The sequence below is a fragment of the Caenorhabditis elegans genome, chromosome II, assembly GCF_000002985.6.
Source record: "Caenorhabditis elegans chromosome II".
Classification (NCBI taxonomy): Eukaryota; Metazoa; Nematoda; class Chromadorea; order Rhabditida; family Rhabditidae; genus Caenorhabditis; species Caenorhabditis elegans.
The window spans coordinates 14,752,742-14,778,186 of NC_003280.10; the positions used below are offsets into that span (position 1 = coordinate 14,752,742).

Genomic DNA, 25,445 nt, shown 5'->3' on the forward strand with positions numbered 1-25,445 from the left:
CTTGCATTTGGCAAATGTTTTTCGTGTCGAGACCGGGCGCTGTATCTTTGGCGCGAAAATTTAGAAGATTGTAGTTTTTCTCGGTAAAATACTGAAACGAAGCCTTTTGTACTTGTTTCTCATACAAATAATCTGGAAAACAAATAAATAAGCTGAAAAATTCATGTACAATTAGAAAATATAAGGCGGAAAGCGAAAAGGCGGGGGGAAGAAATATTATATTTTACAGAAATAAATTATGCATCCGTCGAAATAACGGACATCCCATCGGAAACGTCGACATCATTCAGAAGTTGATCGCAAATCTGTGAGAGCTCCGACACGCGGTTCGTGAGCACCTTGATCTCGTCGTTCTTGCTGGAGAGCTCGATTTCCTGGCGTTTTACACGCAGACGGAGTCCCTTTGTGTTCTCATCGTGGGATCGGAGAAGATCGTCGTACTCCACGGATGCTCTGAATTGAAATATATTCTTACATGTTGCAAATTAAATTTTCTCTCACTCACCTCTCAAGCTCAGAATTCGCATTATCCTTGACGGCGAGGAACTTTGCCTGCCACTCGTCAACTTCGGCGGCGGCGAGCTTCAGCTTGTCCCTCGCGTCCTCGTACTCGCCGCGGATGTCGTTGGCGGCTTCGCGAACCGTGTTGAACGAGGCGAACAGTGTCGCGTAGTTGGCGTGGAGCTTGTCGGCTTCGGCACGGGCGGCATCTCGATCTTTCAGCGCTTTTTCGAGCTCCTCGCTTGATGCCCCGCCGCCTCCGATGCCGTTTCCTGGCGTTGTTCCGTTGCAGCGGCCTTGTGAGATGATTTGGCCGTTTGAGCAGCGACGGACTTCGAATTCTGAAATTAATATGGTTTTATTCCTCTTAAAATCTCTTTTAGCAATTTTTCAAAGCTTCTCACCATCCGAGTGCAAGAGCCGCTCGATCAACTCTGTGAGCGCCTTCGTCGTGTGCTTCATCACAATGATGTCGCCTCTCGTGGCACCGCACAGTGTCTCCACTGAAGAACTGGGCTCCGCGGCTTCTTCAACCTCTGGCTCCTCGTTCTCCGGATGCCCATTTTGCGACCCGTTGAATGGGATGACGACCTCGGTTCCGTCCTCTTTGGTGAAGGTTGTGTTGAGCGACATCTGAAAATCGGATGAATTTAATAGAAAAAACCGACATTTTTCGTGAAAAACGGAGAAAATTAACGATTCTTCAGTTTTCCCGCGTCATCATTTATTTTCGTGGTAGGAAAATTGTTTTGAAGATTAGTATGCGCCTTTAAAACTTCTGTAGTTCAATTTTCTTGTTTTACAAGGCTTTACAAGAGGGTTTCAAAATAATTGAAACAAATTTTTAATTAAAAAAGTCATTTTTTAATTTTTAATTCAAAAAAAATCAGTAAAAACCATAACCAACAACAAAAAAAGCACGAAAAAAGAGTCCACAAGAGTAATCGTGGCGGGAAAATCAATACAAAAATTGGACTGCGCCTTTAAAAAGTACTGTAGAATTTTTTTAAAAACATTTTTTGTTATCTTTCAATTTTCAATGTTTCTCTTCATTTTAAACTATTTTAATGATTAAAAACACATCTTTATTGCGAAAAAAATTAATATAATACACTTTTGCATAAAAAACCGCCAAATAAAAGTGCAGTTGGCCTAGAAAGCGCTAGGTCAGAGAAGGGAAGCGGCCAGGACCTTATTTTGTTCATTTTTATTAATTTTCACCTTAAAACAGAGAAAAAAACAAAAATATTTGGCAATTAAACAAAATAGAAATTAAAAGTAATTAAAACTTAAAACTTCAGAAAAAAATCGATTTTTCAAAAATTGCGAAATTTTGAACAATGTTTGAACATCCTTCTCTCTTGAAAAATATAGTTTTTCATTTTAATTTTAATTCTAATTTTACAGCTGCCAAACTAGGTACAAAATGGATCTTCTCAACTATATCGAACGAATTGGAGATGGTTAGTTAGCTTTTTTTCCATTTTTTTATTAAAAAAATTTTTACCAGATGTTTTTTCAGATCCACCCTCACCATCACGGGTAGCAAGCTTCCACCAGGAAATTCAAATTCGATTTCCATCGGAATTTCTAGAATGGTCGAATTGTGAAGCTGAACAAGAAGGTTTTTCAGAAGCTCCAGAAGCTCTTTCCCTACCCCAAGTGCCTTCTACCTCGGGCTCTGGGAGCATTTTTCAGCCGATTGCTGACACATTGCTTATATATTTTCCAGATACGTTTGAGGTTGATTTTCGGCTAAAAAATCAAGTTTCTAACCTATTTTCCTTCAGACAATATCCCAAAACCTTCTACAAATGTTGTGCTCGACACGTTCCGATATGGATCTACAGGGCGAGCTCATCGATCTTCTCGGCGTCGAATTGTTCGAATTAGCCGGAGATATACTCGAAAAACGGAATAAAATAGTTTTCGAGGTGAAGAGCCAGGAGCTGGCGAAAGTTGAGCATGCGAGGCAGGCGAAGGCGAAGGTAATAGTTTTGAAAATTTTAAAAATTTGCTCTAAATGGCAGAATATAACAGTGAAAAAATTTATAAAAATTTTCTAATTTTTTTTTGATTTTTTGAATTTGGTTTTCTGGCTGTTTTTTTTATTTTTTTTCCATTTTTTACAATTTGGAACATAATTTGTCAATTTTTCGGACATTTTTCCACAAAAAACGTTTTTCAAAAATTAAATTATCGATTTTAGGCTAATTTTAGAGTTTCAACAAGTTTTTTACGGAAAAATTTCTGAAAATTTTATAAATTTTGTTTAAAATTGTGACATAACGAAAAATAAAGAAAAACCAGATAAAACAGTCGGAAAACGCAAAAAAGGCCAAAAAGACCAAAAAGCCAAAATCAGGCCAAAAAAAAGGTCAAAAGAACTGATTTTTTTTGAATTCCAGAGTAAAAAAAGTGACGTCACTTTCGCGTTCTCTGACTTTAATTGATTTTTCTTCAATTTTTCAGCAAATTTCATTACGAAAGAATGTCTGAAAAATCCACAAATTATGTTTCAAGTTATAAAACAGAGAAATATCAATTAAAATAGCCGGAAAAACGCAAAAATGTCGAAAATGACGTCACTCGCTTTGCGCGGGAATTTAAAATTTAATAATATTTCTGTTTAGCCCTTTTTATTTTTGTTTTCAAAATATAAAAAATCATGACAAAAATTTAGAAAAAAAAAATTAAAAAACAACAAAAAAGATTTTCGCAAAAAAAAGCTCATATTTATTCGACCTGAATACAGTTCTTAAAAAACGAGATTGCCAACGCCAAAATGATGACCAACGAGGCTGAATATCCGATTCCTCCCTGAACACAACGATCATTGCAAATCACGAATTCGGACAATGTTCTGTGACGTTTCACATAGCGAATTGCGGTTGTATTCGTTTTTCCTCCGGATTTTCTAATCGATGCACCATGAGCTCCATTCGTTTTCGGTGGCTTGATTTCTACAAATTCCTGGAAGTTGACGGCTGCCGAGGTGTCACATCCGATGGCGTTTCGCACTTTCTGAATGAGAAAAGCTGTGAGAAATTGGTTAAACTAGGCGAATTTTCTACAAATTGCTTTATTAGACTTGGAATTGTCTAAAACGCCGAATCTCCTAATGAATCTTCTTGAAAACTTCTCAAAAAAAAAAAGTTATGACGGCTCAAAAAAAATGACATAAAATTCGTTAAAATTTGAAATTTGACTTGTCAGCGGCTGGAAACTAACTTTTTTGAAATGGTCGTCTAATTTTGGATGTATAAGTTAATTAACTTGCGTTTTCAACTCGATTTAGGTACATTTAAGGTCTTCTGGCCTTTCAAACCGAGTTGAAAACGCATGATAATTATTGTACACCCAAAATTAGACGGTAATTTCAAAAAAGTTAGTTTCCAACCGTTTGGCAAGTCGAACTTCTAGTTTTACTAATTTTAAGTAATTTTTTGAGCCGCCATAACTTTTTTTGAGAAGTTTTCAAGAATTTTAATTATGAAATTCGTTTTTTAGACAATTTCAAGTCTAATAAGCAAAAAAAAATTCGACTACACCACCTTCAAAATCTAAAACTCTTTCCCCACCTGCAACTTCTCTTCCCACTCGTCCTCCTCAATAAAGCTGTACACTTCCGCCATGTACTTCGGCGGAACCGCACGGCACTGTCCAAGCTGTGAGGAGCCCGTCCACACGCAGCTGACACGATACTCGCTGACGTTCTTATCCAGCACGAAGCCAACGGTATCGTCACGACACAGCTCGCTTTGCCATGAGATCAGCGTGCTCAGGTCCGCGTCGCTTCGTATTCCGAGTATCCGATTTGTCGACAGAATTTCCAGTTCTTGAGCTTTAACTCGTAGAAGCTGGAAGTCATTCCGGACTTTTTGCGAGTATTTGAATGGCCTAAAAGTCGAAATTGAGATTCATGTCGTAGTCGCTAGACATCGGTGGCCGTATTTTGCCGGCCTAAGCGCTTGTCGGGCCACTCAGAATTTAAAACATTCGTGAAGTACATTTCCGAGAAAATTCCAATTCTCGCGGCCACGTAGTGCCCTAGTCCAGTGCCCTAGTCCTAGTCCAGCACCAAGCTAGGTAGGCGTAGGTCGCACCGAGTTGCGGAAGCGAGGAGCAAAGTACCGAAAAATGAGCTACGAACCGGACTAGAGCAATTTTCTGCTAAGTGGCCTCGAAACTAGAAACTAGGCCATCCTCAAGGTACATTTTTCTGGAAGGAGTCGTCACAGATCTACGCCCGACAATCAGATAGTTTGCTCCGCGGCCGCGAAAATTGAAAACTCGGCCACCAAATTTTTCTCTAACACGTCGCAAATGACCTGAGTTTCGGCTTGAAATCTTCAAGTCTGTTTCCAAATTCGAAATCTAATTTTATCAAAAGCTCACCGAAATCCGACACGACAAAACTTGTTGTTTCCACACTGCACGTCGCCGTCAACATCGGCGGCCGAGAAAGTCAAGAACACAAAAATCACAGCTAGCACGAGTTTCATTGTTTTTTCTTTTGATTTTGATTTCACATACACACACTCACCGCCACACGTAGTTTCGAAAAATGAGAAAATAAATTTAACTGGATTTTTAAATCTTTTATTTGTTCTAGTTTCAAAAAAAAAAAAAAAAACTACAACAATTTTAAAAGTTCAAATTAAAAGTTTTGCAGCCCGCCGTGCCCGGTTTCCTGCAAACTGTCAGCGTACAATCCACATCACAAAACGAGAAACGACGTGAACTTCGGAAAGAGGAGAAGCGAACTCGTCGAGAGCTCAACCGAGTGATCCATGCGTTCGGCGACGAGGAGAAGCTTGAGTTGGAGCTGGCGCAAAAGGAAATCCAACGCCAACGACAACTGGAAATCGATCAAATGAAGTGGAAACCGTCGCTAGTTGCCGGCGGCCCGCGCATCGAGGAAATCTACCCGTACGTGTTCGACGCGAGACTTCAGAACGTCGGTCACACCATGTTCGACATCAATGGAATGAAGTTCGCGCTTCCAGAAGGTTCCAAGCGGGACACCTTTAAGACGCATGAGAGTGTCTACGTGCCTCCGTCGAATAAAGGAGACATTGAGAAGATTCAGCATGTCTACGTAAAAGATATGGATGAGCTTGGACAGAAGGGGTTTAAAGGATTTGAAAAACTCAATGTGATTCAATCGATTGTATTCGAACAAGCCTACAAGACCAAGGAGAATCTTCTGATTTGCGCGCCAACCGGAGCCGGAAAGACCAATATTGCGATGCTAACGATTCTGAACACAATCCACGAGCATCAAAATTCACGAGGAGATATTATGAAGGACGACTTTAAAATCATCTACATCGCCCCAATGAAAGCGCTGGCGACCGAGATGACCGAGTCATTCGGTAAACGGTTAGCACCGCTTGGCTTGAAAGTGAAGGAGCTCACCGGAGACACACAACTCTCGAGAAATGAGGTAGCGGATACTCAGATGTTGGTGCTGACGCCTGAGAAATGGGATGTGATCACGAGAAAATCGACCAGTGACAACTCGCTCATAAATGTGGTCCGGCTGCTGATCATCGACGAAGTTCATCTGCTTCACGATGAACGTGGTCCGGTTATTGAGACCCTGGTCGCCAGAACGCTCCGACAGGTCGAGATGTCACAGTCCGGGATTCGAATTGTCGGATTGTCGGCGACGCTGCCGAATTTCATCGATGTCGCCAGATTCTTACGGGTCAATCCCTACAAGGGCTTGTTCTTCTTCGATGGAAGGTTCAGGCCGGTGCCATTGACTCAGAAGTGAGATTTATAAATTGCTTTTTTTTGGTGGGAGTACTGTAGGATTACTGTAGTTTTGGAAATTCTAAGTTTTGAGTTTTTTAAAGGAGCATTGAGTTGAGTTAATATAGGGATAATGCTTGAATACTGTAGGGTTACTGTAGGGTTACTGTAGGAGTACTGTACCAGGGATTACTATTTACAGTTGGGGTTACTGTAACGGTACAATGGTTGACTATTATACTAGGGATTACTATATGGGGTTACAGTATTGTTTGGGGATACTGTAGCCTAGGAAAAGGTTAAGAGATGCTGTAGGGTCACTGTAGTCGTATTTTAAGACTATTGCAGGTTACTGTAGCTTCGGGAAAATTGGGTTTTGAGCTTTTGAAGTGGTATTGGGCTTGGATTAGTGAAGGGATGTGATTGAGGGTTACTGTAGGATTACTGTAGTTTTGGAAATTCTAAGTTTTGAGTTTTTACAGGACACAGCCTCCTCACGTGGAAATGACCCAACAAGGGGGCTTGCGCGTTTCTCGTGAGCGTTGGAAAATTTTACCACTGAAAAATGATTTCCTTCGGTTTTTGTGGGTTTAAAATCGATTTCATACTTTGAAATTAGGTATCAATTGTAAAGCTAATTGGGGGAAAGGTGGAGACAAAAAGATTTTTGATTTTGGTTCAAAAATAAAAGCGCTGATATAAAAAGTAAAAACAACTAAAAATTGAGTTTTTCTCATATTTTGTATATTTATCATCATTTTTCTAGTAGAATTTTTTTCTAGTAGAAAAAAAAAGGGATTACTCTTTAGGGTTACTGTAAGAGCACTATACTAATGATAACTACATGGAGTTACAGTACGGCTTAGAGTACTGTAGCCTCGGGAAAATTTTAAGGATACTGTAGGGTTACTGTAGTTGTACTGAAGGATTATTGCAGGTTACTGTAGCTTCGGGAACAATGATGTCATTTTTCGATTTTTGAATGTTTTTCCGGGAAAATTGAAAAATCTAACAATTGAAGAATGAAAAATATCGATTTTTTAATTAAAAAAAGCTCAGAAAATTAACCATAAAATTCGATTTTTTTAAATCAAATTTCGTTAAAATTGATGTGAAACTAAAAATGGTAAGCATATTTTAGAAAAACTGGAAAAAAATACAAAAGATCGAAAAATCGTTTATTTAAAATCGAAAAACCGACTCGGGAACAGTTAAATTAAGTTAAGTTATGAGCTTTTAAAGGAATATTGGGTTTGGGGTACTGTAGGGTTACTGTAGTTCTGGAAATTCCAAAAAAAAAAAACAGTAGTTTTGTGAATTTTTTACATACAAAATCCACAAAAAAAAACAAAAAAGTCGGAGATCAAATTTTATTCCAGATTCATCGGAACACGAAAAGCGGGCAACTTCCGTGACAATCTCACTCTAATGGACAACGTGTGCTACGACGAAGTGGTGGATTTTGTGAAACGCGGCCATCAGGTCCTTGTCTTCGTGCACACGCGAAACGGAACCGCAAAGCTCGGAGAAGCGTTCTGTGCTCGAGCTTCAGTCCTCGGACAGATGGACCTATTCCTGCCGAAAGATCGAGCGTCGAGCAAGTACATACAAGCGGACAAGGCGATCAATATTTGCCGGAATCGGGCTCAAATCTCGCCACTTTTCCAACGTGGAATGGGAATTCATCACGCTGGACTCTGTCGACAGGATCGTATTCTCATGGAGCGATGCTTTGCCGAGGGGCATGTTTCTGTGCTGTTCTGTACGGCAACTCTGGCGTGGGGAGTCAATTTGCCGGCTCATGCGGTTGTTATCAAGGGAACCGATGTTTTTGATGCGGAGAAGGGTGTTTTTACGGATTTGGGTATGAGAGTTGTTTTGGAGATTTTGAGGAAAAAAATAGAAATTTTCAAAAAAATTCAAAATTTTTTTACAAATTCAAAAAAATCTTGAATTTTGAGGAAAAAATAGAAATACTTCAAAAATTTCAAAAATAATTTTTCTCAGAAAATGACCCGCAAAAATTTGAAATTTGGAATTTTCATTGAAAAAAATAGAAAAATATCTGCATTTTCTCTCTTAAATCGCGTGTGTGCCACGGGTAGTCGTTTTTGCAAAATAAGGTTCCTCCGCAAATGTCCGAAAATGTCCCATTTCGGACATTTTTTTGCTATTTTTGTTATTTCACGAGATTTTTTAGGCGTATATACAACTCGACGAGGCGCGTCTGTTGTATTAAAAATCATTCCGATCTGAGCACTTTAAGCCTACTTTATAGAGCTCCAAACCTTGGTGCGCGCTCTTTCACCCGCCGCATCTCCCCCTTGGTGTGTTTTTTTGGGTGCAATCCTCAAACCACCGCTTCGTGCGCTGTTCTCTTTTACAAATCTTGGGTTTTGAGGTAAAAGTATTGTAGAGTAAGCTTCTGGCTACATTTTAAAGTAAAATTTATTCCAAAAAAGTTCGTTTTTCATTCTGAAAATCGAGCCAGAAAAAATGTTGTCAAAAAAATGAGGTTTTTGCTGGAAAAATAAAAAATTTTCCACTACCGAATGGGATTTTATGTTAAATTCGTAATTAATACATAAATACCGAATGGATGCTGAAAGCACAGCTCTCTACGATCATTTTCAACGATTTTAGAAAATTTAATTTTTGACCTCGAAATTTCAATTTCCCTCTTTTCCTGGACCAGTTTTTTACTGAAATGTAAATTTTATGCCTTAAATCTTATTATTTTTGCTATGAGAAGCGAGACAAACCAAAAGTTTTTGGCCATAAGTTCCTCGAGCCCCGTTCCTGAAGTTGTAGGCTTCAAGCCTTGCTCAGGAAGCTGAACAGTTCATTCTTGACCAATTTCCAAAATTTTAAATGCTATAATATTCTACTTTTTACGCTGATTTCAAATATATACTTTTTTTCTTCCAATTCCTATTATGAGCGGAGTTACGGCGCTTTCAAGTTTCAGCAATCCTCTCCCTCTCTCTTGCCTCCTCCCTCTTATGCATAGGGTGGCTGTAATATGGTCTCTAATTACTGTTTCAGGATCAGATATGTATATTTTACGACATATCGAAGAACAATCGACAGCATCACCACATTTGTTTTTGTAAGAGGTCCCTCAATAGGTTGTAAAACAGTCTATAATATCCACCTTTCTTCCTGCAAGAAAGGAGGTAATGTAGAGACTGTACATTCATTGGAATTGAGGGGTTGACAATTATTATTTTAATTTTCTAATAAAAATACATTTAAATAAAAAAATACATTTTAAACTTTAAAATAAATTTTTTTTTTAATTTTAGGTCTGCTTTCTTCGCGGGGACAGAGCGCCGCAGGCGCTCTGAATCTAAATTATAGCAGAGCAGGCCGAAGGCCTGCTATGCCAGTCGGCTTTTACTGCCGGGTCAGAGCGCCGCAGGCGCTCTGAATCTAAATTATAGGCAGAGCAGGCCGAAGGCCTGCTATGCCAGTAGGCTTTCACTGCCGGGTCAGAGCGCCGCAGGCGCTCTGAATCTAAATTGTGTAGTGCAAGGAAACAAAAATAGCTTTAAAACACTAAAAACAGTACGAATCAATCATAAAGTGCAAGCAGAAAACATACAAAAATATTTTACCCTGTGTGGGGTCGAACCCAAGGGGCACCCACCCAGCTGCCCCACAGACCAACCCTCTACCACTTGTCCATGGCGCGCGCGCCGCCACACACTCTGCGTGCGCGCCCCTCCTCTTTCACAGCAGCCGACGCCTGTGCAGGACCTTGCACACCTCTCCTCCCCTCCCCCTTCCTGCTCCGCGAGCCCGCCCCTCCTCAAACTTCAATCGCCTATATCTCCGCTCATAGTTGTGATAGAGACTTCGTTCTTTGAGCAATCGATCCCAAATTTCAAGGAGATTTCGAATAACCCCAACACAGGTTCGAGGCGGAGCCGAGAACCTGCGCCAGCTACCTTTTCGGGCACCCCCATTCCCGAAGGGCTGGCGCGGCTTGCCGCGCTAGTCTGCCTTCCCTTCTACATTAAATCCCAATGTTGCAAGGTTGTCCATTTTTGTCGAAAAAATAAAAGTAGGGCAACTTTTCGACACATGATGTCCAAAAAACATGTAATGGTACTTTGAGAGTTTATAGCTCAGCGGGGAGTGGCCCGAAAATTTTGATTTTTGTTTCTCCCCCTTTCAAAAATCTGTCCCAGTATGGTCATCAAAACGGGGTTGCACAATTTTGCTCCAGGAGCCCACGGGAGTCGGAAAACTGAAGCTACTTCATTTTGGTGGATGTGTTAGTACTGGCAAAAAACCACTTTTAATTGATGCAAAATTCGAGTTTTTCTTGGATCTTTTCAAAACTTGACACATAGTTAGGCCTGACGGAGCCCGATTTTTTGAGCCATAATTCAAAATATTTGACCTACTTTCGAAAATGTAGGCCATCATTAAAGTTTTCGAAAAACTAAAAAGATGAACATTTATTTAATCGACGTGAAAAACTGCCTTGCCTCTCTCTCTCTCTCTCTTGGTTCGCTCATTGATGTGAGTTGGATTATTTTCATTTCTTACTTTTTCACGTGAACATTTTTATTTAATTTTTTGAACAAAAAAATATTTTTTAAGAAAACTTTACACAAACTCAAACAATTGTATTTTCCCTGCTCCGTCCTGGCCCGTTCTTGGAGCAATCAATAGCTAATCAAGTGCTGCTTCTTTTAACATTATCAAAATTTAAAATGGTCGTAACTCAGTCAATTTTGGTCCAAAATGTTCCAAATTTTTCCCAGTTTACCAACTTAACCTACTGCGAAGCCTAGCGCACTGCGTGCGCTAGTCTGCCTCTTCCTATATTAAATCCTGAAATTGCATTCTTGACAGAAATAAAAATAAGGGCACGTTTTCGACATGGGGTGTCCGACAAAAATGTACAAACTTTGAGCTTTAATAACTTGGCTCATAGCTGGCGCTTTTGCATTAACTAAGTGCGAATGACTCAAAAATAGTTGCCCCACCATGGTCATTATTCATTCAATTTTTGCAAAATCAAAAAGATTGATTAAACGTGAAAAACTTTTCTACCACTCTCTCTCTTTCTCTATTTTTGGGGATGAATTCGATAATTTTCATTTTTTATTTTTAATAACGTGAGGAAAACTCAATTTTGAAGACTTTTCGAAATTTTTACTTTTTCCCTAATCTAATTGAGGGCCGCACTTTTTGAACATGTTGGCTACTTTTAACCTGACTTCCAGCAGGACAGGCTGGAGGCCTGCAATGCTATGTGTTGTTTTTCACTCAAACCCAAAAATCAGGGATGAAGACCTCCCACTTACTCTTTGAAATTTTTGGCCTTTTCTATCCCTTCTCCCAGCAGAGCAGGCTGGAGGCCTTCTCTGAGAGGTATGTTTCTACATATAACTACGTATGTTTTTGGAAAGGTCATGAAAAAGGTCACCTAGGCCAGTTAACCGGATTGAGGGCCGGAGGCCCGAATACACAAAAGTATTGGACAGCCATTGAGCCTATACTGAGCCCAAAAACTCGAGTTGAGGGCCGCAGGCCCGAATACACGAAGAAGTGTTGGAGATCCGTCAAGCCTATTCTTAGCTAAATAATTCAGTTGTGGCAAGCCCAAATAGACGCAGAAGCGTTGGACAACTTTTAGGCCTGTTCTGAGCCCAATAATTCATGTTGAGGGCCATAGGCCCGAAAATACTGAGAAGTGATGGACAACTGTTGAGCCTATTCTTAGCTAAATAATTCAGGTTGAGGCCGCAGGCCCAAATACACATAGAAGCGTTGGACAACTGTTAAGCCTATTTTACGCAAAAAAATTTGAAAAGTGGAAATTTTATTTCTAAAATTAATAATACACTAAATATGGTCGGTCTTGACAAACTTCAGCACATTTACTTTTCATTTACTCAACACTTCACTAAACTTTAATAAAGCGAATTATTCTTGAGTTACTCTACGCCGAATCAAACTGCGAAGCCTAGCAAATCTCCGATTTGCTAGTCTGCCTTCCCTTCTACATTAAATCCCAATGTTGCAAGGTTGTCCATTTTTGTCGAAAAAATAAAAGTAGGGCAACTTTTCGACACATGATGTCCCAAAAACATGTAATGGTACTTTGAGAGCTTATAGCTCAGCGGGGAGTGGCCCGAAAATTTTGATTTTTGTTTCTCCCCCTTTCAAAAATCTGTCCCAGTATGGTCATCAAAACGGGGTTGCACAATTTTGCTCCGGGAGCCCACGGGAGTCGGAAAACTGAAGCTACTTCATTTTGGTGGATGTGTTAGTACTGGCAAAAAACCACTTTTAATTGATGCAAAATTCGAGTTTTTCTTGGATCTTTTCAAAACTTGACACATAGTTAGGCCTGACGGAGCCCGATTTTTTGAGCCAAAATTCAAAATATTTGACCTACTTTCGAAAATGTAGGCCATCATTAAAGTTTTCGAAAAACTAAAAAGATGAACATTTATTTAATCGACGTGAAAAACTGCCTTGCCTCTCTCTCTCTCTCTCTCTCTCTCTTGGTTCGCTCATTGATGTGAGTTGGATTATTTTCATTTCTTACTTTTTCGCGGGAACATTAATTCTATATTAATTTAAATTTTTTGAACAAAAAAAGAACTTTGAGAAAACTCCACACAAGAAGCTTCAGAGTGTTTTAAATGTTTCCAAAAGTTCCTCAATGTTTTCCAACACACAGAAAAGATGAGAGAACATGGCAAGTAGAGACGTTGTGCCACCTTTAACCCCAATCCAAGCAGAGCAGGCCGTAGGCCTGCTATGCGGTAGCGACACGCTTAGGCCCAATAGTCCGGGATGAGGGCAGCAGGCCCTCTTACTCTTAGAAACTTTAGGCCACCTTTAACCCTAATCCAAGCAGAGCAGGCCGTCGGCCTGCTATGCGGTAGCGACACGCTCAGGCCCAATAGTCCGGGATGAGGGCCGCAGGCCCTCTTACTCTTAGAAACTTTAGGCCACCTTTAACCCTAATCCAAGCAGAGCAGGCCGTAGGCCTGCTATGCGGTAGCGACACGCTTAGGCCCAATAGTCCGGGATGAGGGCCGCAGGCCCTCTTACTCTTAGAAACTTTAGGTCACCTTTAACCCTATTCCAAGCCGAGCACGCCGTAGGCCTTCAACCCGATTAAGTATTTCTTAGGCCCAATTTATGTCAACATCAAGATGGAAAAATGTTTGAGCCAGTGGCGGAGTCTGAGTACGTCCGCACCGGACTGCCCTCAGGGAATGACTGTTTTGTGAGCTCCCTACGTCCCTTCACCTTGCGTTAACGCCCACGCATCACGATAAAGCGCGCTCCAAATTCAAACGATTGTATCTCAGCTTTCCCTGCTCCGTTCTGGCCCGTTCTTGAAGCAATCGATAGCTAATCAAGTGCTGCTTCTTTCAACATTATCAAAACTTAAAATGGTCGTAACTCAGTCAATTTTGGTCCAAAATGTTCCAAATTTTTCCCAGTTTACCAACTTAACCTACTGCGAAGCCTAGCGCACTGCGTGCGCTAGTCTGCCTCTTCCTATATTAAATCCTGAAGTTGCATTCTTGACAGAAATAAAAAATAAGGGCACGTTTTCGACATGGGGTGTCCGACAAAAATGTACAAACTTTGAGCTTTAATAACTTGGCTCATAGCTGGCGCTTTTGCATTCACTAAGTGCGAATGACTCAAAAATAGTTGCCCCATCATGGTCATTATTGAGGGGATTGGTTTTGGGAAGGGTAGAACACTGATTTGCGCGGGTTTCTGGAGACCGCGAAAATTGAATATTTTCTTTGTACTGAAGAGTTTTTTGTTTTTCAGTCCCAAACGTGCAGTTTTTGTGTCAGTTGGTTCCAGTCTGTGCGCAAGAGAGAACTTTGTATTACCAATTTTTTGAAACTATTTTGAAAAAAATTGGCCCACTTTCCAAAATGTAGGCCATCATTCAATTTTTGCAAAATCAAAAAGATTGATTAAACGTGAAAAACTTTTCTACCACTCTCTCTCTTTCTCTATTTTTGGGGATGAATTCGATAATTTTCATTTTTTATTTTTAATAACGTGAGGAAAACTCAATTTTGAAGACTTTTCGAAATTTTTACTTTTTCCCTAATCTAATTGAGGGCCGCACTTTTTGAACATGTTGGCTACTTTTAACCTGACTTCCAGCAGGACAGGCTGGAGGCCTGCAATGCTATGTGTTGTTTTTCACTCAAACCCAAAAATCAGGGATGAAGACCTCCCACTTACTCTTTGAAATTTTTGGCCTTTTCTATCCCTTCTCCCAGCAGAGCAGGCTGGAGGCCTTCTCTGAGAGGTATGTTTCTACATATAACTACGTATGTTTTTGGAAAGGTCAGGTAATCCGGATTGAGGGCCGCAGGCCCGAATACACAAAAGTATTGGACAGCCATTGAGCCTATTCTGAGCCCAATAAACCCGAGTTGAGGGCCGCATGCCCGAATACACGAAGAAGTGTTGAAGATCCGTTAAGCCTATTTTTAGCTAAATAATTCAGGTTCAGGGCCACAGGCCCGAATACACATAGAAGCGTTGGACAACTGTTAAGCCTATTTTGAGCCCAATAATTCACAATGAGGGCCGCAGGCCCGAATACATGTAGAAACAGTGGGGAACCGTTAAGTGCGATTTGAAAAGTGGAAATTGTTATTTATAAAATTATCATTAAACTAAATTTGGCCAGTCTTGACAAACTTCAGCACATTTAATTGACATTTACTCAACACTTGGCTAAATATTAATAAAGCGAATTATTCTTGAGTTACTCTACGCCGAACCAAACTGCGAAGCCTAGCAAATCTCCGATTTGCTAGTCAATTTTTCATGAAAATCTTGAAACCTGCAATTTATTACAGCAAAAAAAAAAATTTTTTATAGAAAAAATAATTCCAAAAAAAAAATGTTTTTTGTCATTCTCCTATTTTTACTAACATTTTCAATGTTCAAAATTTTTTTTTTTAATTTTAAATTAAAAACAGGCAAAAAAAATGTTGTTGTAAAATTGTTTAGCTCTTTTTATATTTGCAAAAAAGTATTTGCAAAAAAAGTAGAAAAACGAATTTTCTTGAAATTGACTGGCCAAATACCATTTTTTTAGAATTATTATTTTAAAAAGTTGATTTCAAAATTATTTCCGGCAAACCGGCAAACTCGTCCAATTTTCGGATTGCCTATTTGCCGGAAATTTTCAATTCCGGCAATTTGCCGATTTGCCGGAAATTTTCGGCAAAGTCCGCAATTTACCGCAATTTTTATTTAATTTTGTCTATTTTAATGCAAAAATACCTGGAAAAATAAAATTTTTTAATTTCAAAAATTTTTCCAGGTGTGCTCGACGTGCAGCAAATCTTCGGAAGAGCTGGTCGTCCGCAATTCGAGAACGAAGGTCACGGAATTATCATCACAACTCGTGACAAAATCGACAAATATCTAACAATGCTCGTTCACCAAAACCCGATTGAAAGTCAATTCTACGCTCGGCTTCACGATAATTTGAACGCTGAAGTGGCCCTGGGTACCGTATCCACAGTGGATGAGGGTGTTGAATGGTTGACCTATACCTACATGTACACGAGAGCCCTGAAAAATCCGATGGCTTATGGAATTGCGTATAATGCAATTGAACGGGATCCGAATTTGAGAGATCATTTTGGAAATGTGATTCGCGAGGCGGCGATGCAACTGGATCAGAATAAAATGATTCGATTTGATATGGCGTAAGGGTTTTTAGATTTTTTAATGAATTTTTTTTCAGAATTAAAAATTCACCTGACACTTTTGAAAAAAAAAATGTTCAAAAGCTGGATCTTTTGGGAAAGAATCAGCGGAATTTCCAGATTTTTTTTCGCAAAAAAATTCAATTTTTTTTTCAAAATACTATTTTCTAGATATCTTATAAAATTTTAATTATATCAAAAATCGATAGCTTTCTTAAAAAGTCGATTATTTTTAGAAAATCAATAGTTTCTAAAAAAAAATCGATATTTTCTCGAAAAGTCGATAATTTCTTTTAAAAAATCGGTAATATCCCGAAAAATCGATTTTCTAACAAAAAATCGAAAACTTTTTCAAAATTTGCTAAATTTAACGAAAATTATAGTTTCTAAAAAATTGATATTTTCTCGAAAAATCTACAATTTCTTTAAAAAAATCGGTAATATCCCGAAAAATCATTAACTTTTTCAAAAATCAATAGTTTCTCAAAAAGTATGTAATATTTTATGCATTTTTTAAAAAATAATAAAACAATTGAAACTACAGTAGTTTCTAAAAAAAATTCGAATACATGTTTTTTTTTTCAGAAAAATTGAATTTTTAAAATTCGGAAACAAAAATCTAAAATTTCAGAAAAGCATATTCTGATTTATTTTTTACTTGGAAAAATTACTAAAAATTCAATTTTAATATAGAATCGGACGAATTTTCAAACTTCTTCTACAAAATTAATTTTTAAATGCCTATCTTCTTATTCACTTCGATTTTTTCAAAACTATTGCACATCTTTACAAATTAAATTAAAACAATTTCATGAAATGATGAGTTTATGACTACACAATTTTTAAATATTACAAAAAAATGCCTGATTTAATAATTTTCAGAACCGAATACCTAAACTCGACGGATCTCGGTCGAATCGCCTCCAATTTCTATGTCAAATACGAAACAATTCAGCTCCTCAACGAAGCGGAAAAGGGCGTCGGATTACCAGTAACTTTCACAAGTTTCATGCCAGACGACATGGTCATCGGACTCATCTCAATGTCCACCGAGTTCGCGAATTTGAAGTGTCGTGAGGAGGAGATCGGCGATCTGGAAGAGCTGATGAGCTACGGATGTATGATGAACGTTCGTGGTGGTGGTCTGGCGAGTGTCGCCGGAAAAGTCAATGTTCTCCTTCAATCACTGATCTCTAGAACATCGACGAGAAACTCGGCGCTCATGTCCGAGCAGCTATACGTTCAGCAGAACGCCGGTCGGCTCTGCAGAGCTATGTTTGAGATGGTTCTGAAGAACGGGTGGAGCCAGGCGGCCAATGCCTTTTTGGGAATTGCAAAATGTGTCGAGAAGCAGATGTGGATGAATCAGTGCGCGTTGCGGCAGTTTATTCAGGTAGAAATTTAGAATTTTTCAATTTTTATTTTTTAAGATCAATAAAAGTGTTTCTTTCCAGATCATCAACATCCCCATCACATGGATCGAGAAAATCGAGCGTAAAAAAGCGAGAGAATCGGATTTACTCGAGCTCTCCGCCAAAGATCTCGGCTACATGTTCAGTTGCGACGGTGACCGCCTATACACCTACCTACGCTACCTTCCGAGGATGGATGTGCAAGCAAAGTTCAAGCCGATCACCTACACGATCGTTCAGGTCGAGGTCACACTCACGCCGACGTTCATCTGGAACGACCAGATCCACGGAAAGTCGGGACAACAATCGTTCTATCTAGTGCTGGAGAATCTCAACGAGAATCTTATCATCCATCAGGAGAGAATCGGCATCGGGAAGATGAAGGTGAACCGGCAGGAGACTCAGAATCTAGTTTTCACTATTCCAATCGTCGACTGTCAGCTGACGAACAATTTCCAACTTCGCCTCGCCAGCGAATACTTTGTCACCGACGACGTGGTGGTTCCGATGTCTCTTCACAATTGCATTCTACCAAAGTCCTTCAAAAGCCACACAGATCTTCTGGACCTTGAGCCACTTCCTATCAAAACTCTCAAAAACTCAAAGTTCGAGGCGATCTACAACTTTGACTATTTCAACCCAATTCAAGCGCAAGTTTTCTTTTGCCTGTACAAAACCGACAAAAGCGCATTGATCGGAGCGCCGACAGGATCTGGAAAGACACTTTGCGCGGAGCTCGCCATGTTCCGCCTGCTTCAGGACCATCCTGGCATGAAAGTCGTGTACATTGCTCCGTTGAAGTCCTTGGTCCGAGAGCGAGTTGACGATTGGAAGAAGAAGTTCGAAGATGGAATGGGATATCGAGTGGTCGAGGTGTCTGGGGATGTGACTCCAGATCCCGAGGAGCTTGCGGCTTCCTCAATTCTTATTACGACACCAGAAAAGTGGGATGGAATCTCCAGAAGTTGGGCTACGAGGGAATACGTCCGACGAGTCGGCCTTATCGTGCTCGACGAGGTTCACCTACTCGGCGTAGATCGTGGAGCTGTGCTCGAGGCCATCGTCAGCAGACTGAAAATGATCACCAGAAGAAGCCACGTGACAGAGGAGCCTGTCAGGTTGCTGGGTCTTTCCACAGCGCTCGCCAACGCAGGAGACGTCGCAGAGTGGCTTGGCATCCCCGACGAGGCGTGCTACAACTTCCGACCTTCAGTTCGACCAGTGCCGATTTCAGTTCATATTCAAGGATTCCCAGGCCAACATTACTGCCCACGAATGGGACTGATGAACAAGCCGGCTTACAAGGCAATTCTGACCTATTCCCCAAGGAAGCCTGTGTTGATCTTCGTCTCGTCTAGACGACAAACCCGCCTGACAGCGCTCGCCTTTGTCAATTTGCTCATTGCCGACCACAATCCGAAGCAATGGCTCAACATGGACATGCTCGAGTTGGAAGATCTCATGGCCGCAATCAAGGATGAAAATCTCAAGTTGACACTACCATTCGGAATCGGAATGCATCACGCTGGACTCAGCGCTCACGAGCGAGCCATTGTGGAGCAATTGTTTATCGAAAAGAAGATTCAAGTGCTCATCGCGACTGCCACATTGGCGTGGGGAATCAATTGCCCCGCTCATTTAGTTATTGTCAAGGGAACCGAATATTTCGACGGAAAGAAGGGAAAATACGTGGATTTTCCCGTTACAGGTAGACACTTTAAAAAATCTTCATACACAAAAGGCCCGTCCCTTTTTTTTTTGGCGGGATCGGGCGCACACATACACACAAATTTTTACAAAAAACTAGTTCACTTCTTCTCTTTTTGTCCTTCTCCTCCACAGTTCCATCCTGAGTCGGACGCTCGTCGTCCTTGCCTGGACTGGGAGACTTCACCTTATGCTTGTCTTTGCTTGAACGCTTCGACTTTTTCGATTTCTTCGACTTCTTCGATTTCTTCGACTTTGCCGATTTCATCTCCGACTTCTTCTCCTCTGGCGCCGACTTGGGCTGCTGAGCCTTGGTCGCCGATTGCTTCACCTTCAGCGACTTTTTCGACTTCTTCGACTTGTCCTTCTCGCCTGGCAGTGGGCAATCCATGCTCTGTGTCGCGTTCTTCTTTTTCCCGCCTGCATTTGGTTTTCCGCCTGCCGGCTTGACACCCGGATCGTCGAAGCAAACCGTCGCATCCGTGGTCCTGGTCTTGGTGTGATCATCGTCGATCATCTCGATTCGCAGCGTGTTCTCGTGTGGATCGTCGACTGAAATGTGTTGTATAATAAAGTCTGGAAGTTCCTGAATTGCTTACCCGTCTTCTTATGATCCCCATCTTCCGTGACCTTCTTCTTCTCATCGACCGTGTGCATCTTGCTCTTCTTCACCTTCTTCTCCTCTCCACCATCGGCCGTCTTAGTGTCTGCCCCATCGGGAATAGTGGTAGTGGTGGTTGTCGGCTTCGACTCGGTCGGATTTACGTCGTTACCGACCGCGGTTTGCTTGACTTTCGCGACCGTCGGATCCTTGGAACCTCGTGCCACCGCATCTTTACTTCCACGAGTAGTGCTCTTGCTGCCCTTGCTAGTTGATTTTGGGTTCTTCTTTTTACTGCACATAGTAGCGCTCAACGCGAATGCAGCAACAGAGAATATGAGTATTCCTGAAACGAGATGGTTTTTGTTAAAGCGTGCCTGTAGGCATCTAAGCTGAGCCTAGCCTGAGCCAACCCCAACTCACCATTTCCATTGACTAAAAGTCGGACGAGAGATTGGATAACGTCTTGCATAGCGAAACTGTATTGTAAAGCATGCATCGCGTAAAATTCGAAGAAAATTATAAAATAATCCGAACAGGGTATGAATCGTTTTATCGCTTTATCGCATCATCTCTACGTGATAGAGAGGGGAGACTCACGTTTTTTTGCCGATTTTTAAAATTAAATTTCAATTTTTTTCTAATTTCTGTCGAACTATGTCAGTAGAGCTGTTATTCGCTAGACACACCCATTTGAATAGCGTTTTCCGGTGCATTTCAACCTAGTAAAATCTGAAATAACCTCGTGTGGACACACGTTTTTGTGTCCATTTTGTAGGCGTTGACTGGTATGGCCCCGCCCATTTAATGGCTGATGCTTTTTTCTCTCCATAAAAAAAATTCCGGGCACTCGGCAAGTTGCCGGAATTAATATTTCCGGAAAATGGACAAACCGGCCCATTTTTGACCCCAACCAATATCAGGCCGCCGACATCTCACGGGTTCCGCGCGCCGCTATGTTTAACTCGCAGCGGGCGGAGACAGCTCGCCACGCCCACAGCGAGTTAAACGCAGCGGCGCGCGGAACCCGTGAGATGTCGGCGGCCTGATATTGGTTGGGGTCAAAATTTTTGCAATTTTTTTTTAAAGAAAACGGGAAAAAACTTAAAAAAAACAATTTTAAGTGTCTCCCTCTTATAAAAAATTCCTTTAAAAAACATTTCCGGCAAATTTGATATCCGGCAAATCGGCAATTTATCGAAAATCAAAATTTCCGGCAAACCGGCAATTTTTGCCGAACGGCAATCGCCGCCCACCCCTGATTATATATTTTTTTAATTTCAAAAAATCCAAATTTCCAGACGTTCTCCAAATGATGGGCCGCGCCGGACGCCCACAATTCGACGATTCGGCCGTTGCCGTGATCTACGTACAGGACGCGAAAAAGACGTTCTATAAGAAGTTCCTCTACGAACCGTTCCCCGTCGAGTCCTCGCTCCTTCCAGTGCTGCCGAATCACGTGAACGCCGAGATTTCCGCCGGAACAATCGATTCGAAGCAGGCGATCGTCGAGTATTTGTCGAAAACCTATCTCTACAGGCGATTGTTTGCGAATCCCAATTATTACGGTCTGGAGGAGGATTCCGAGGAGGCGATGCTCAAGTTTATCACGAAAATCGTTGATGACTCTGTCGCAGAGCTCCTAGCTTCCGAGTGTATCCACGTGGATTCCGAACAGGACGTGATCAAGCCGACGCCGTGTGGAAGGATAGCTTCGGTGTACTATCTTCAGCACGAGACCGTCCGTTTTCTAGTAAAATCTCTACATTCTGGATGCTCGGTGGAGAATATGCTGAAGATCCTGACCGATGTTCCCGAGTACGCGGAGATTCCTGTCCGCCACAACGAGGATCTCATCAATACGGAACTTCAGAAGAAGCTTCGCATCCGATTCTCGACGTCTGTGATGGGCACGTCTGCGTGCAAAGCCCACCTGCTCTTCCAGGCTCATTTCATGCGGACTGTGCTCCCGACGGATTACCGGACTGATTTGAAGAGTGTGCTGGATCAGTGCATTCGGATTTTGCAGGCGATGCGTGAAATGGCTAGGCTCAAGAATTGGCTCAGCGCAACGATGAACATTATTCTGTTGCAGCAGATGTGCCATTCGGCAAGGTAAAAAATTTAAATTTTAAAATTTTGAAAAGTCGCAAATTTTAGTTGAAAAAATTAAAAAATTGACACGAAACATAATTTTCTTGTAAAAAGAAAAAAAATATCAAAAGTTTTCAAATTTTCAATTTCAAAATAAAAAAGGGAAAAAAATAACCAGGGTGGCGATGAAAATTTTTCCGGCAAATCGGCAAATTGCCGGAATTGAAATTTCCGGCAAATCGATAAATTTTGGGCGAATTCTAAATTTGCTTTTTTTTTGGAATTTTCGGAATAAAAAAAAAATGTACGCATCCTATCAATGCTGGCGGCAAAAAAGCAAACGGCAAATCAGCAAACCGGCAAATTGCCAGAATTAGAAATTTCCCGCAAATCGCGAACTGCCGGAATTTAAATATCCGGAAAATCGCGAACTGCCGGAATTGAAAATTTCTTTGCCGGAAAAACGAAAATTTCCGAAAAAATTTTCGGCAAATTGTGGTTTTGCACTTATTTTTTGGAAATTTCAGAATTTCAATTTTTATCGGCAAAGTTTTACGTTTCCGGCAAACGGCAAATCGGCGAACTGCCGGAATTTAAAATTTCCGGTAAATCGGAAAACCGGCAATATGTCGACAAAAAATAATTTCGGAACATCAATTGCCGCCCACCCCTGGTTTTGAGCTTAAAATAAACCAAAAAAATAGAACGTCGATTTTACAATTTTTACCGAAAATTCCAGGTGGCACGACGATCATCCATTGCTCTGCCTACCTCATCTCTCCCACGAGGATGCTCGTTCAATCGGCGATGGAATGACAATTCCACAGCTTCAAAACCATCTGGAAATCGAGAAATCCACGTCATTAGACGACGCGAAACTTGCTCGACGAGCCCAGAAACTCTTCAGAGAGTGCACCAAGTTAGATGAAGCTCAAAGCCGGGAAGTGCTGAAAGCTCTGTGCAATTGGCCAATTATCAACATGAAAATCATGCAATTAGTGGATTCCCGCGGTAATTGTGTAGATATTGATGAGACGAAGAAACCGGTGAAAGTGACGGCTGGCGAGGTGTACAAATTGAGAATTGTCATGGAACGAGTCGGACCGGGAAAGGTTGGAAGAAATGAAAATTTTCAATTTTCGAAATTTTTTTATCAAAATTAGAGAAAATCCACGAAATTACTATGAAAATTCAAAAAAATTGCATTTTTCACTCAACATTTTTTGAAGGCTGAAAAAATCCAAAAAAAGGCAAAAAAAAAGACAAAAAAGACAAAAAAAAAAGCACAGAAAGGCCCAAAAAATTGGGAAATTGAGAAAATTCTGTTTTTTTTTAATGGAAAAATTTGAATTTCCGGAATTTTTAAAAATAGGCCAAAAAAGGCCGATAATGCAACAAAAAAATGGCCAAAAAAGCCATTTAAAAAATGCAAAACAAAATGCAAAAAGGCCAGAAACCCATTTTAAAAAAATGCAAAAGAGGCAAAAAAGGCCAAACACAGGTTTTAAAAGGCAAAAAAACTCCAAAAAAGGCCAAACAAAGGCAAGGAAAAACCAAAAAGGCCAAAAACAGGCAATTTTGTAATCAACATTTTTTGAATAAGTTACTAGTTTCCCGGGTACCATTTAAAAAACTCGAAAATAAAAATTCCCGGAAAATCGGCACATTGCCGAAATTCAAAAATTCCGGGAAATCGGCAAACCGGCAAATTACCGAAATCGAAAAATTCCGGTAGATCGAAAACCCGACAATTTGCCAATTTGCCGAAAAAAATATTAGTCGAACGGCCGCCCACCCCAATTGTGTTTTTTCTAATTCTAAAAAGCACTGAAAACTTAAATAAAAAACAATTTTTCCGGAAAAACCTCCATAAAAACGGACTAAATTAGTTGTTTCTCCCACAGAATTTTCCAATAAAAATATTTTTTTCACAATTTTTCAAAATTTGCATCAATTTTCCCCCATTTTCCAGAACAACTCATCAATGCATCTTCCACAATGGCCAAAACCAAAACAGGCTGGATGGATAATTGTTGTGGGAAACGTGTCGGCCGACATGATTCTTAACACGACTACCGTAACCGGCTCACATTCGACTCGGTCGACCGCCAAATTGGATATTCGTGCGCCGGCGACGAAGTAATTATTGGAATTAGGAAAAAATATATAATTTTTTGACTAAAATTCCATATTCTTGAAAATCCTAAAAATTTACGACTTTTTGTTGAAAAAACTAGATTTTTGAACATTTTCGGTCTGTTCAAAGCAAAAGTCGGAACATCAAAAAAACTATTTTTTTAAAAAGATTTTTGTTTTGTTTTTCTGAAAAAATCCAAATCTCTTATTAAATAATTTAAAGAAAATAGATTTTTTTTAAATTTATCAGAAAAAAAATCCAATTGCTGATCATTTCTCCATTATGACATTTTTCGATTTTCTTTGAAAAAAGAAACACCGAAAAACCAAGAAAATCGGTTTTCAAGAAAAAAATCCAAATAGATTTTATTTCTTGATTTTTGAAAAAAAAAAAACTAGATTTTTTTCGCTTTTGTTCTTAAAAAAAATCAGAAAATCAGCAAAAAATTGAAAAAAAAACTAGATTTTCCCTATTTTCTCTGAAAAAAAACCGAAAAATCGATTTTTTCGGTGTTTTTCATGAAAACTGAAAAAAAAGTATTTTTTTAAAATTATTTTTAACAAAACATAATCCAAATCGCTGATTATTTCTCTATTTTTGAAAAAAAAATAAATCGAATAAAAACTTCAGATTTCCAATTTCAATTGTTCGATTTTCTCTGAAAACCTGAAAAATCGAGACAATTTTTTGGTGTTCTTCATTAAAAAAATTGAAAAATCAATTGAAAATCGAAGTTTTTAAAAAAATTTTTTAGTCAAAAATTTAAAGAAATTTTTCTTTTCATATTCTAAAATAAAATTCAAATATTTATTCGAAGATTTTTATTTTTCTCTAAAAAAACCGAAAAATCGAATTTTTTACAAAAAAATGTTCGGAAAAAAGTAAAAAAATAATACATTTATCAAGAAAAAAAGCGAAAATTTAACGTAAACTCCTAAAAATCTAATAATTTCCAGAGGAAACCACGAGCTCGCCGTCCTAATTCTCAGCGATTGCTATTTGGGAATCGATCAGGAGTACACTTTGCGATTGGATGTCTGCTGAGTCATGCACATTTTGGATGAAAATAATTTGTTTTTTTTCCTGTTGTTGTATTTCCTGCTTTATTTCCCGCCTTTCCTCTTCATTTTTGGCCAAATTATATAAATTTACGACATTTTTTCAAAAAGTAGCAAAAAAATAAACAAATTCCCCCCTCCCGGTCCCCATTTTTGTTATTTTTTTACTCATATTTCCCTATAGATTTCTACTTTTTTTCTCTTTTCTTTCATTCTTCTTTTCCTTCTGTGTTAATAAGTATATCACACACGGCTGATTTACTCAATGGGTAAAAGGTGTGTGTGTGAGAGTTGTTGCAGCCCCCTAAAATTATGTCTGCCTCCCTTCCCCGCCTATATATTTATTTATTTTCCGCTATGCACACCCATGCACCCTTTTAATAAACATATTTTTTCATTATTCGTCTTTTTCTCTTTTCTTCATATTTAGATGGG

The 25,445-nt window shown here is 39.8% G+C and overlaps 4 protein-coding genes across 6 annotated transcripts; 1 reads left to right on the plus strand and 3 right to left on the minus strand.

Annotated features, from left to right (window-relative positions):
• Nucleotides 1-149: 149 nt before the first annotated feature.
• Nucleotides 150-1,136, minus strand: tac-1 (Transforming acid coiled-coil-containing protein 1). Its single transcript, NM_064658.8, has 3 exons — nt 906-1,136; nt 506-842; nt 150-453 (listed from the first exon to the last, which is right to left on the minus strand). Exons 1-3 carry the CDS (start codon nt 1,132-1,134, stop codon nt 237-239), a joined length of 783 nt encoding a protein of 260 aa, NP_497059.1. The 5' UTR covers nt 1,135-1,136; the 3' UTR covers nt 150-236.
• Nucleotides 1,137-1,880: 744 nt separating this feature from the next.
• Nucleotides 1,881-25,408, plus strand: Y54E2A.4 (the record flags this gene model as incomplete). 3 transcript variants are annotated; one of them, NM_064659.3, is made up of 12 exons in its annotated part: nt 1,881-1,964; nt 2,024-2,244; nt 2,292-2,489; nt 5,177-6,279; nt 7,641-8,125; nt 15,611-16,001; nt 16,884-17,394; nt 17,456-19,121; nt 21,023-21,836; nt 22,555-22,927; nt 23,788-23,954; nt 24,909-25,408. In NM_064659.3, 12 exons carry the CDS (start codon nt 1,928-1,930, stop codon nt 24,994-24,996), a joined length of 6,054 nt encoding a protein of 2,017 aa, NP_497060.2. The 3 variants fall into 3 exon arrangements, with proteins under 3 accessions (NP_497060.2, NP_001293535.1, NP_001293536.1); NM_001306606.3 differs by lacking the exons at nt 1,881-1,964; nt 2,024-2,244; nt 2,292-2,489; nt 5,177-6,279; nt 7,641-8,125 and having other exon boundaries at nt 15,721-16,001; nt 24,909-24,996; NM_001306607.3 differs by lacking the exons at nt 1,881-1,964; nt 2,024-2,244; nt 2,292-2,489; ... (3 more) ...; nt 16,884-17,394; nt 17,456-19,121 and having other exon boundaries at nt 21,034-21,836; nt 24,909-24,996.
• Y54E2A.5 (uncharacterized protein) lies at nt 3,225-5,070 on the minus strand. Its single transcript, NM_064660.5, has 3 exons — nt 4,900-5,070; nt 4,083-4,401; nt 3,225-3,525 (listed from the first exon to the last, which is right to left on the minus strand). Exons 1-3 carry the CDS (start codon nt 5,004-5,006, stop codon nt 3,238-3,240), a joined length of 714 nt encoding a protein of 237 aa, NP_497061.1. The 5' UTR covers nt 5,007-5,070; the 3' UTR covers nt 3,225-3,237.
• Y54E2A.7 (uncharacterized protein) lies at nt 19,127-20,265 on the minus strand. Its single transcript, NM_064662.5, has 3 exons — nt 20,145-20,265; nt 19,720-20,067; nt 19,127-19,672 (listed from the first exon to the last, which is right to left on the minus strand). The coding sequence occupies exons 1-3, from the start codon at nt 20,218-20,220 to the stop codon at nt 19,131-19,133; spliced, it is 966 nt and encodes a 321-aa protein (NP_497063.2). The 5' UTR covers nt 20,221-20,265; the 3' UTR covers nt 19,127-19,130.
• Nucleotides 25,409-25,445: the final 37 nt, after the last annotated feature.

Excerpts from the sequence above, each read along its gene's own strand:
- Y54E2A.5 (NM_064660.5), bottom strand. The coding sequence starts at position 5,006 with ATGAAACTCGTGCTAGCTGTGATTTTTGTGTTCTTGACTTTCTCGGCC. Across the intron at positions 4,402-4,899 it reads TTTTGTCGTGTCGGATTTCG|GCCATTCAAATACTCGCAAA; the intron begins GTGAGCTTTTGA and ends TTCGACTTTTAG. Across the intron at positions 3,526-4,082 it reads AGTGGGAAGAGAAGTTGCAG|AAAGTGCGAAACGCCATCGG; the intron begins GTGGGGAAAGAG and ends TTTCTCATTCAG.
- Y54E2A.7 (NM_064662.5), bottom strand. The coding sequence starts at position 20,220 with ATGCATGCTTTACAATACAGTTTCGCTATGCAAGACGTTATCCAATCT. Across the intron at positions 20,068-20,144 it reads ACTTTTAGTCAATGGAAATG|GAATACTCATATTCTCTGTT; the intron begins GTGAGTTGGGGT and ends ATCTCGTTTCAG. Across the intron at positions 19,673-19,719 it reads TGGGGATCATAAGAAGACGG|TCGACGATCCACACGAGAAC; the intron begins GTAAGCAATTCA and ends AACACATTTCAG.
- tac-1 (NM_064658.8), bottom strand. The coding sequence starts at position 1,134 with ATGTCGCTCAACACAACCTTCACCAAAGAGGACGGAACCGAGGTCGTC. Across the intron at positions 843-905 it reads GCGGCTCTTGCACTCGGATG|AATTCGAAGTCCGTCGCTGC; the intron begins GTGAGAAGCTTT and ends TATTAATTTCAG. Across the intron at positions 454-505 it reads GCGAATTCTGAGCTTGAGAG|AGCATCCGTGGAGTACGACG; the intron begins GTGAGTGAGAGA and ends ATTTCAATTCAG.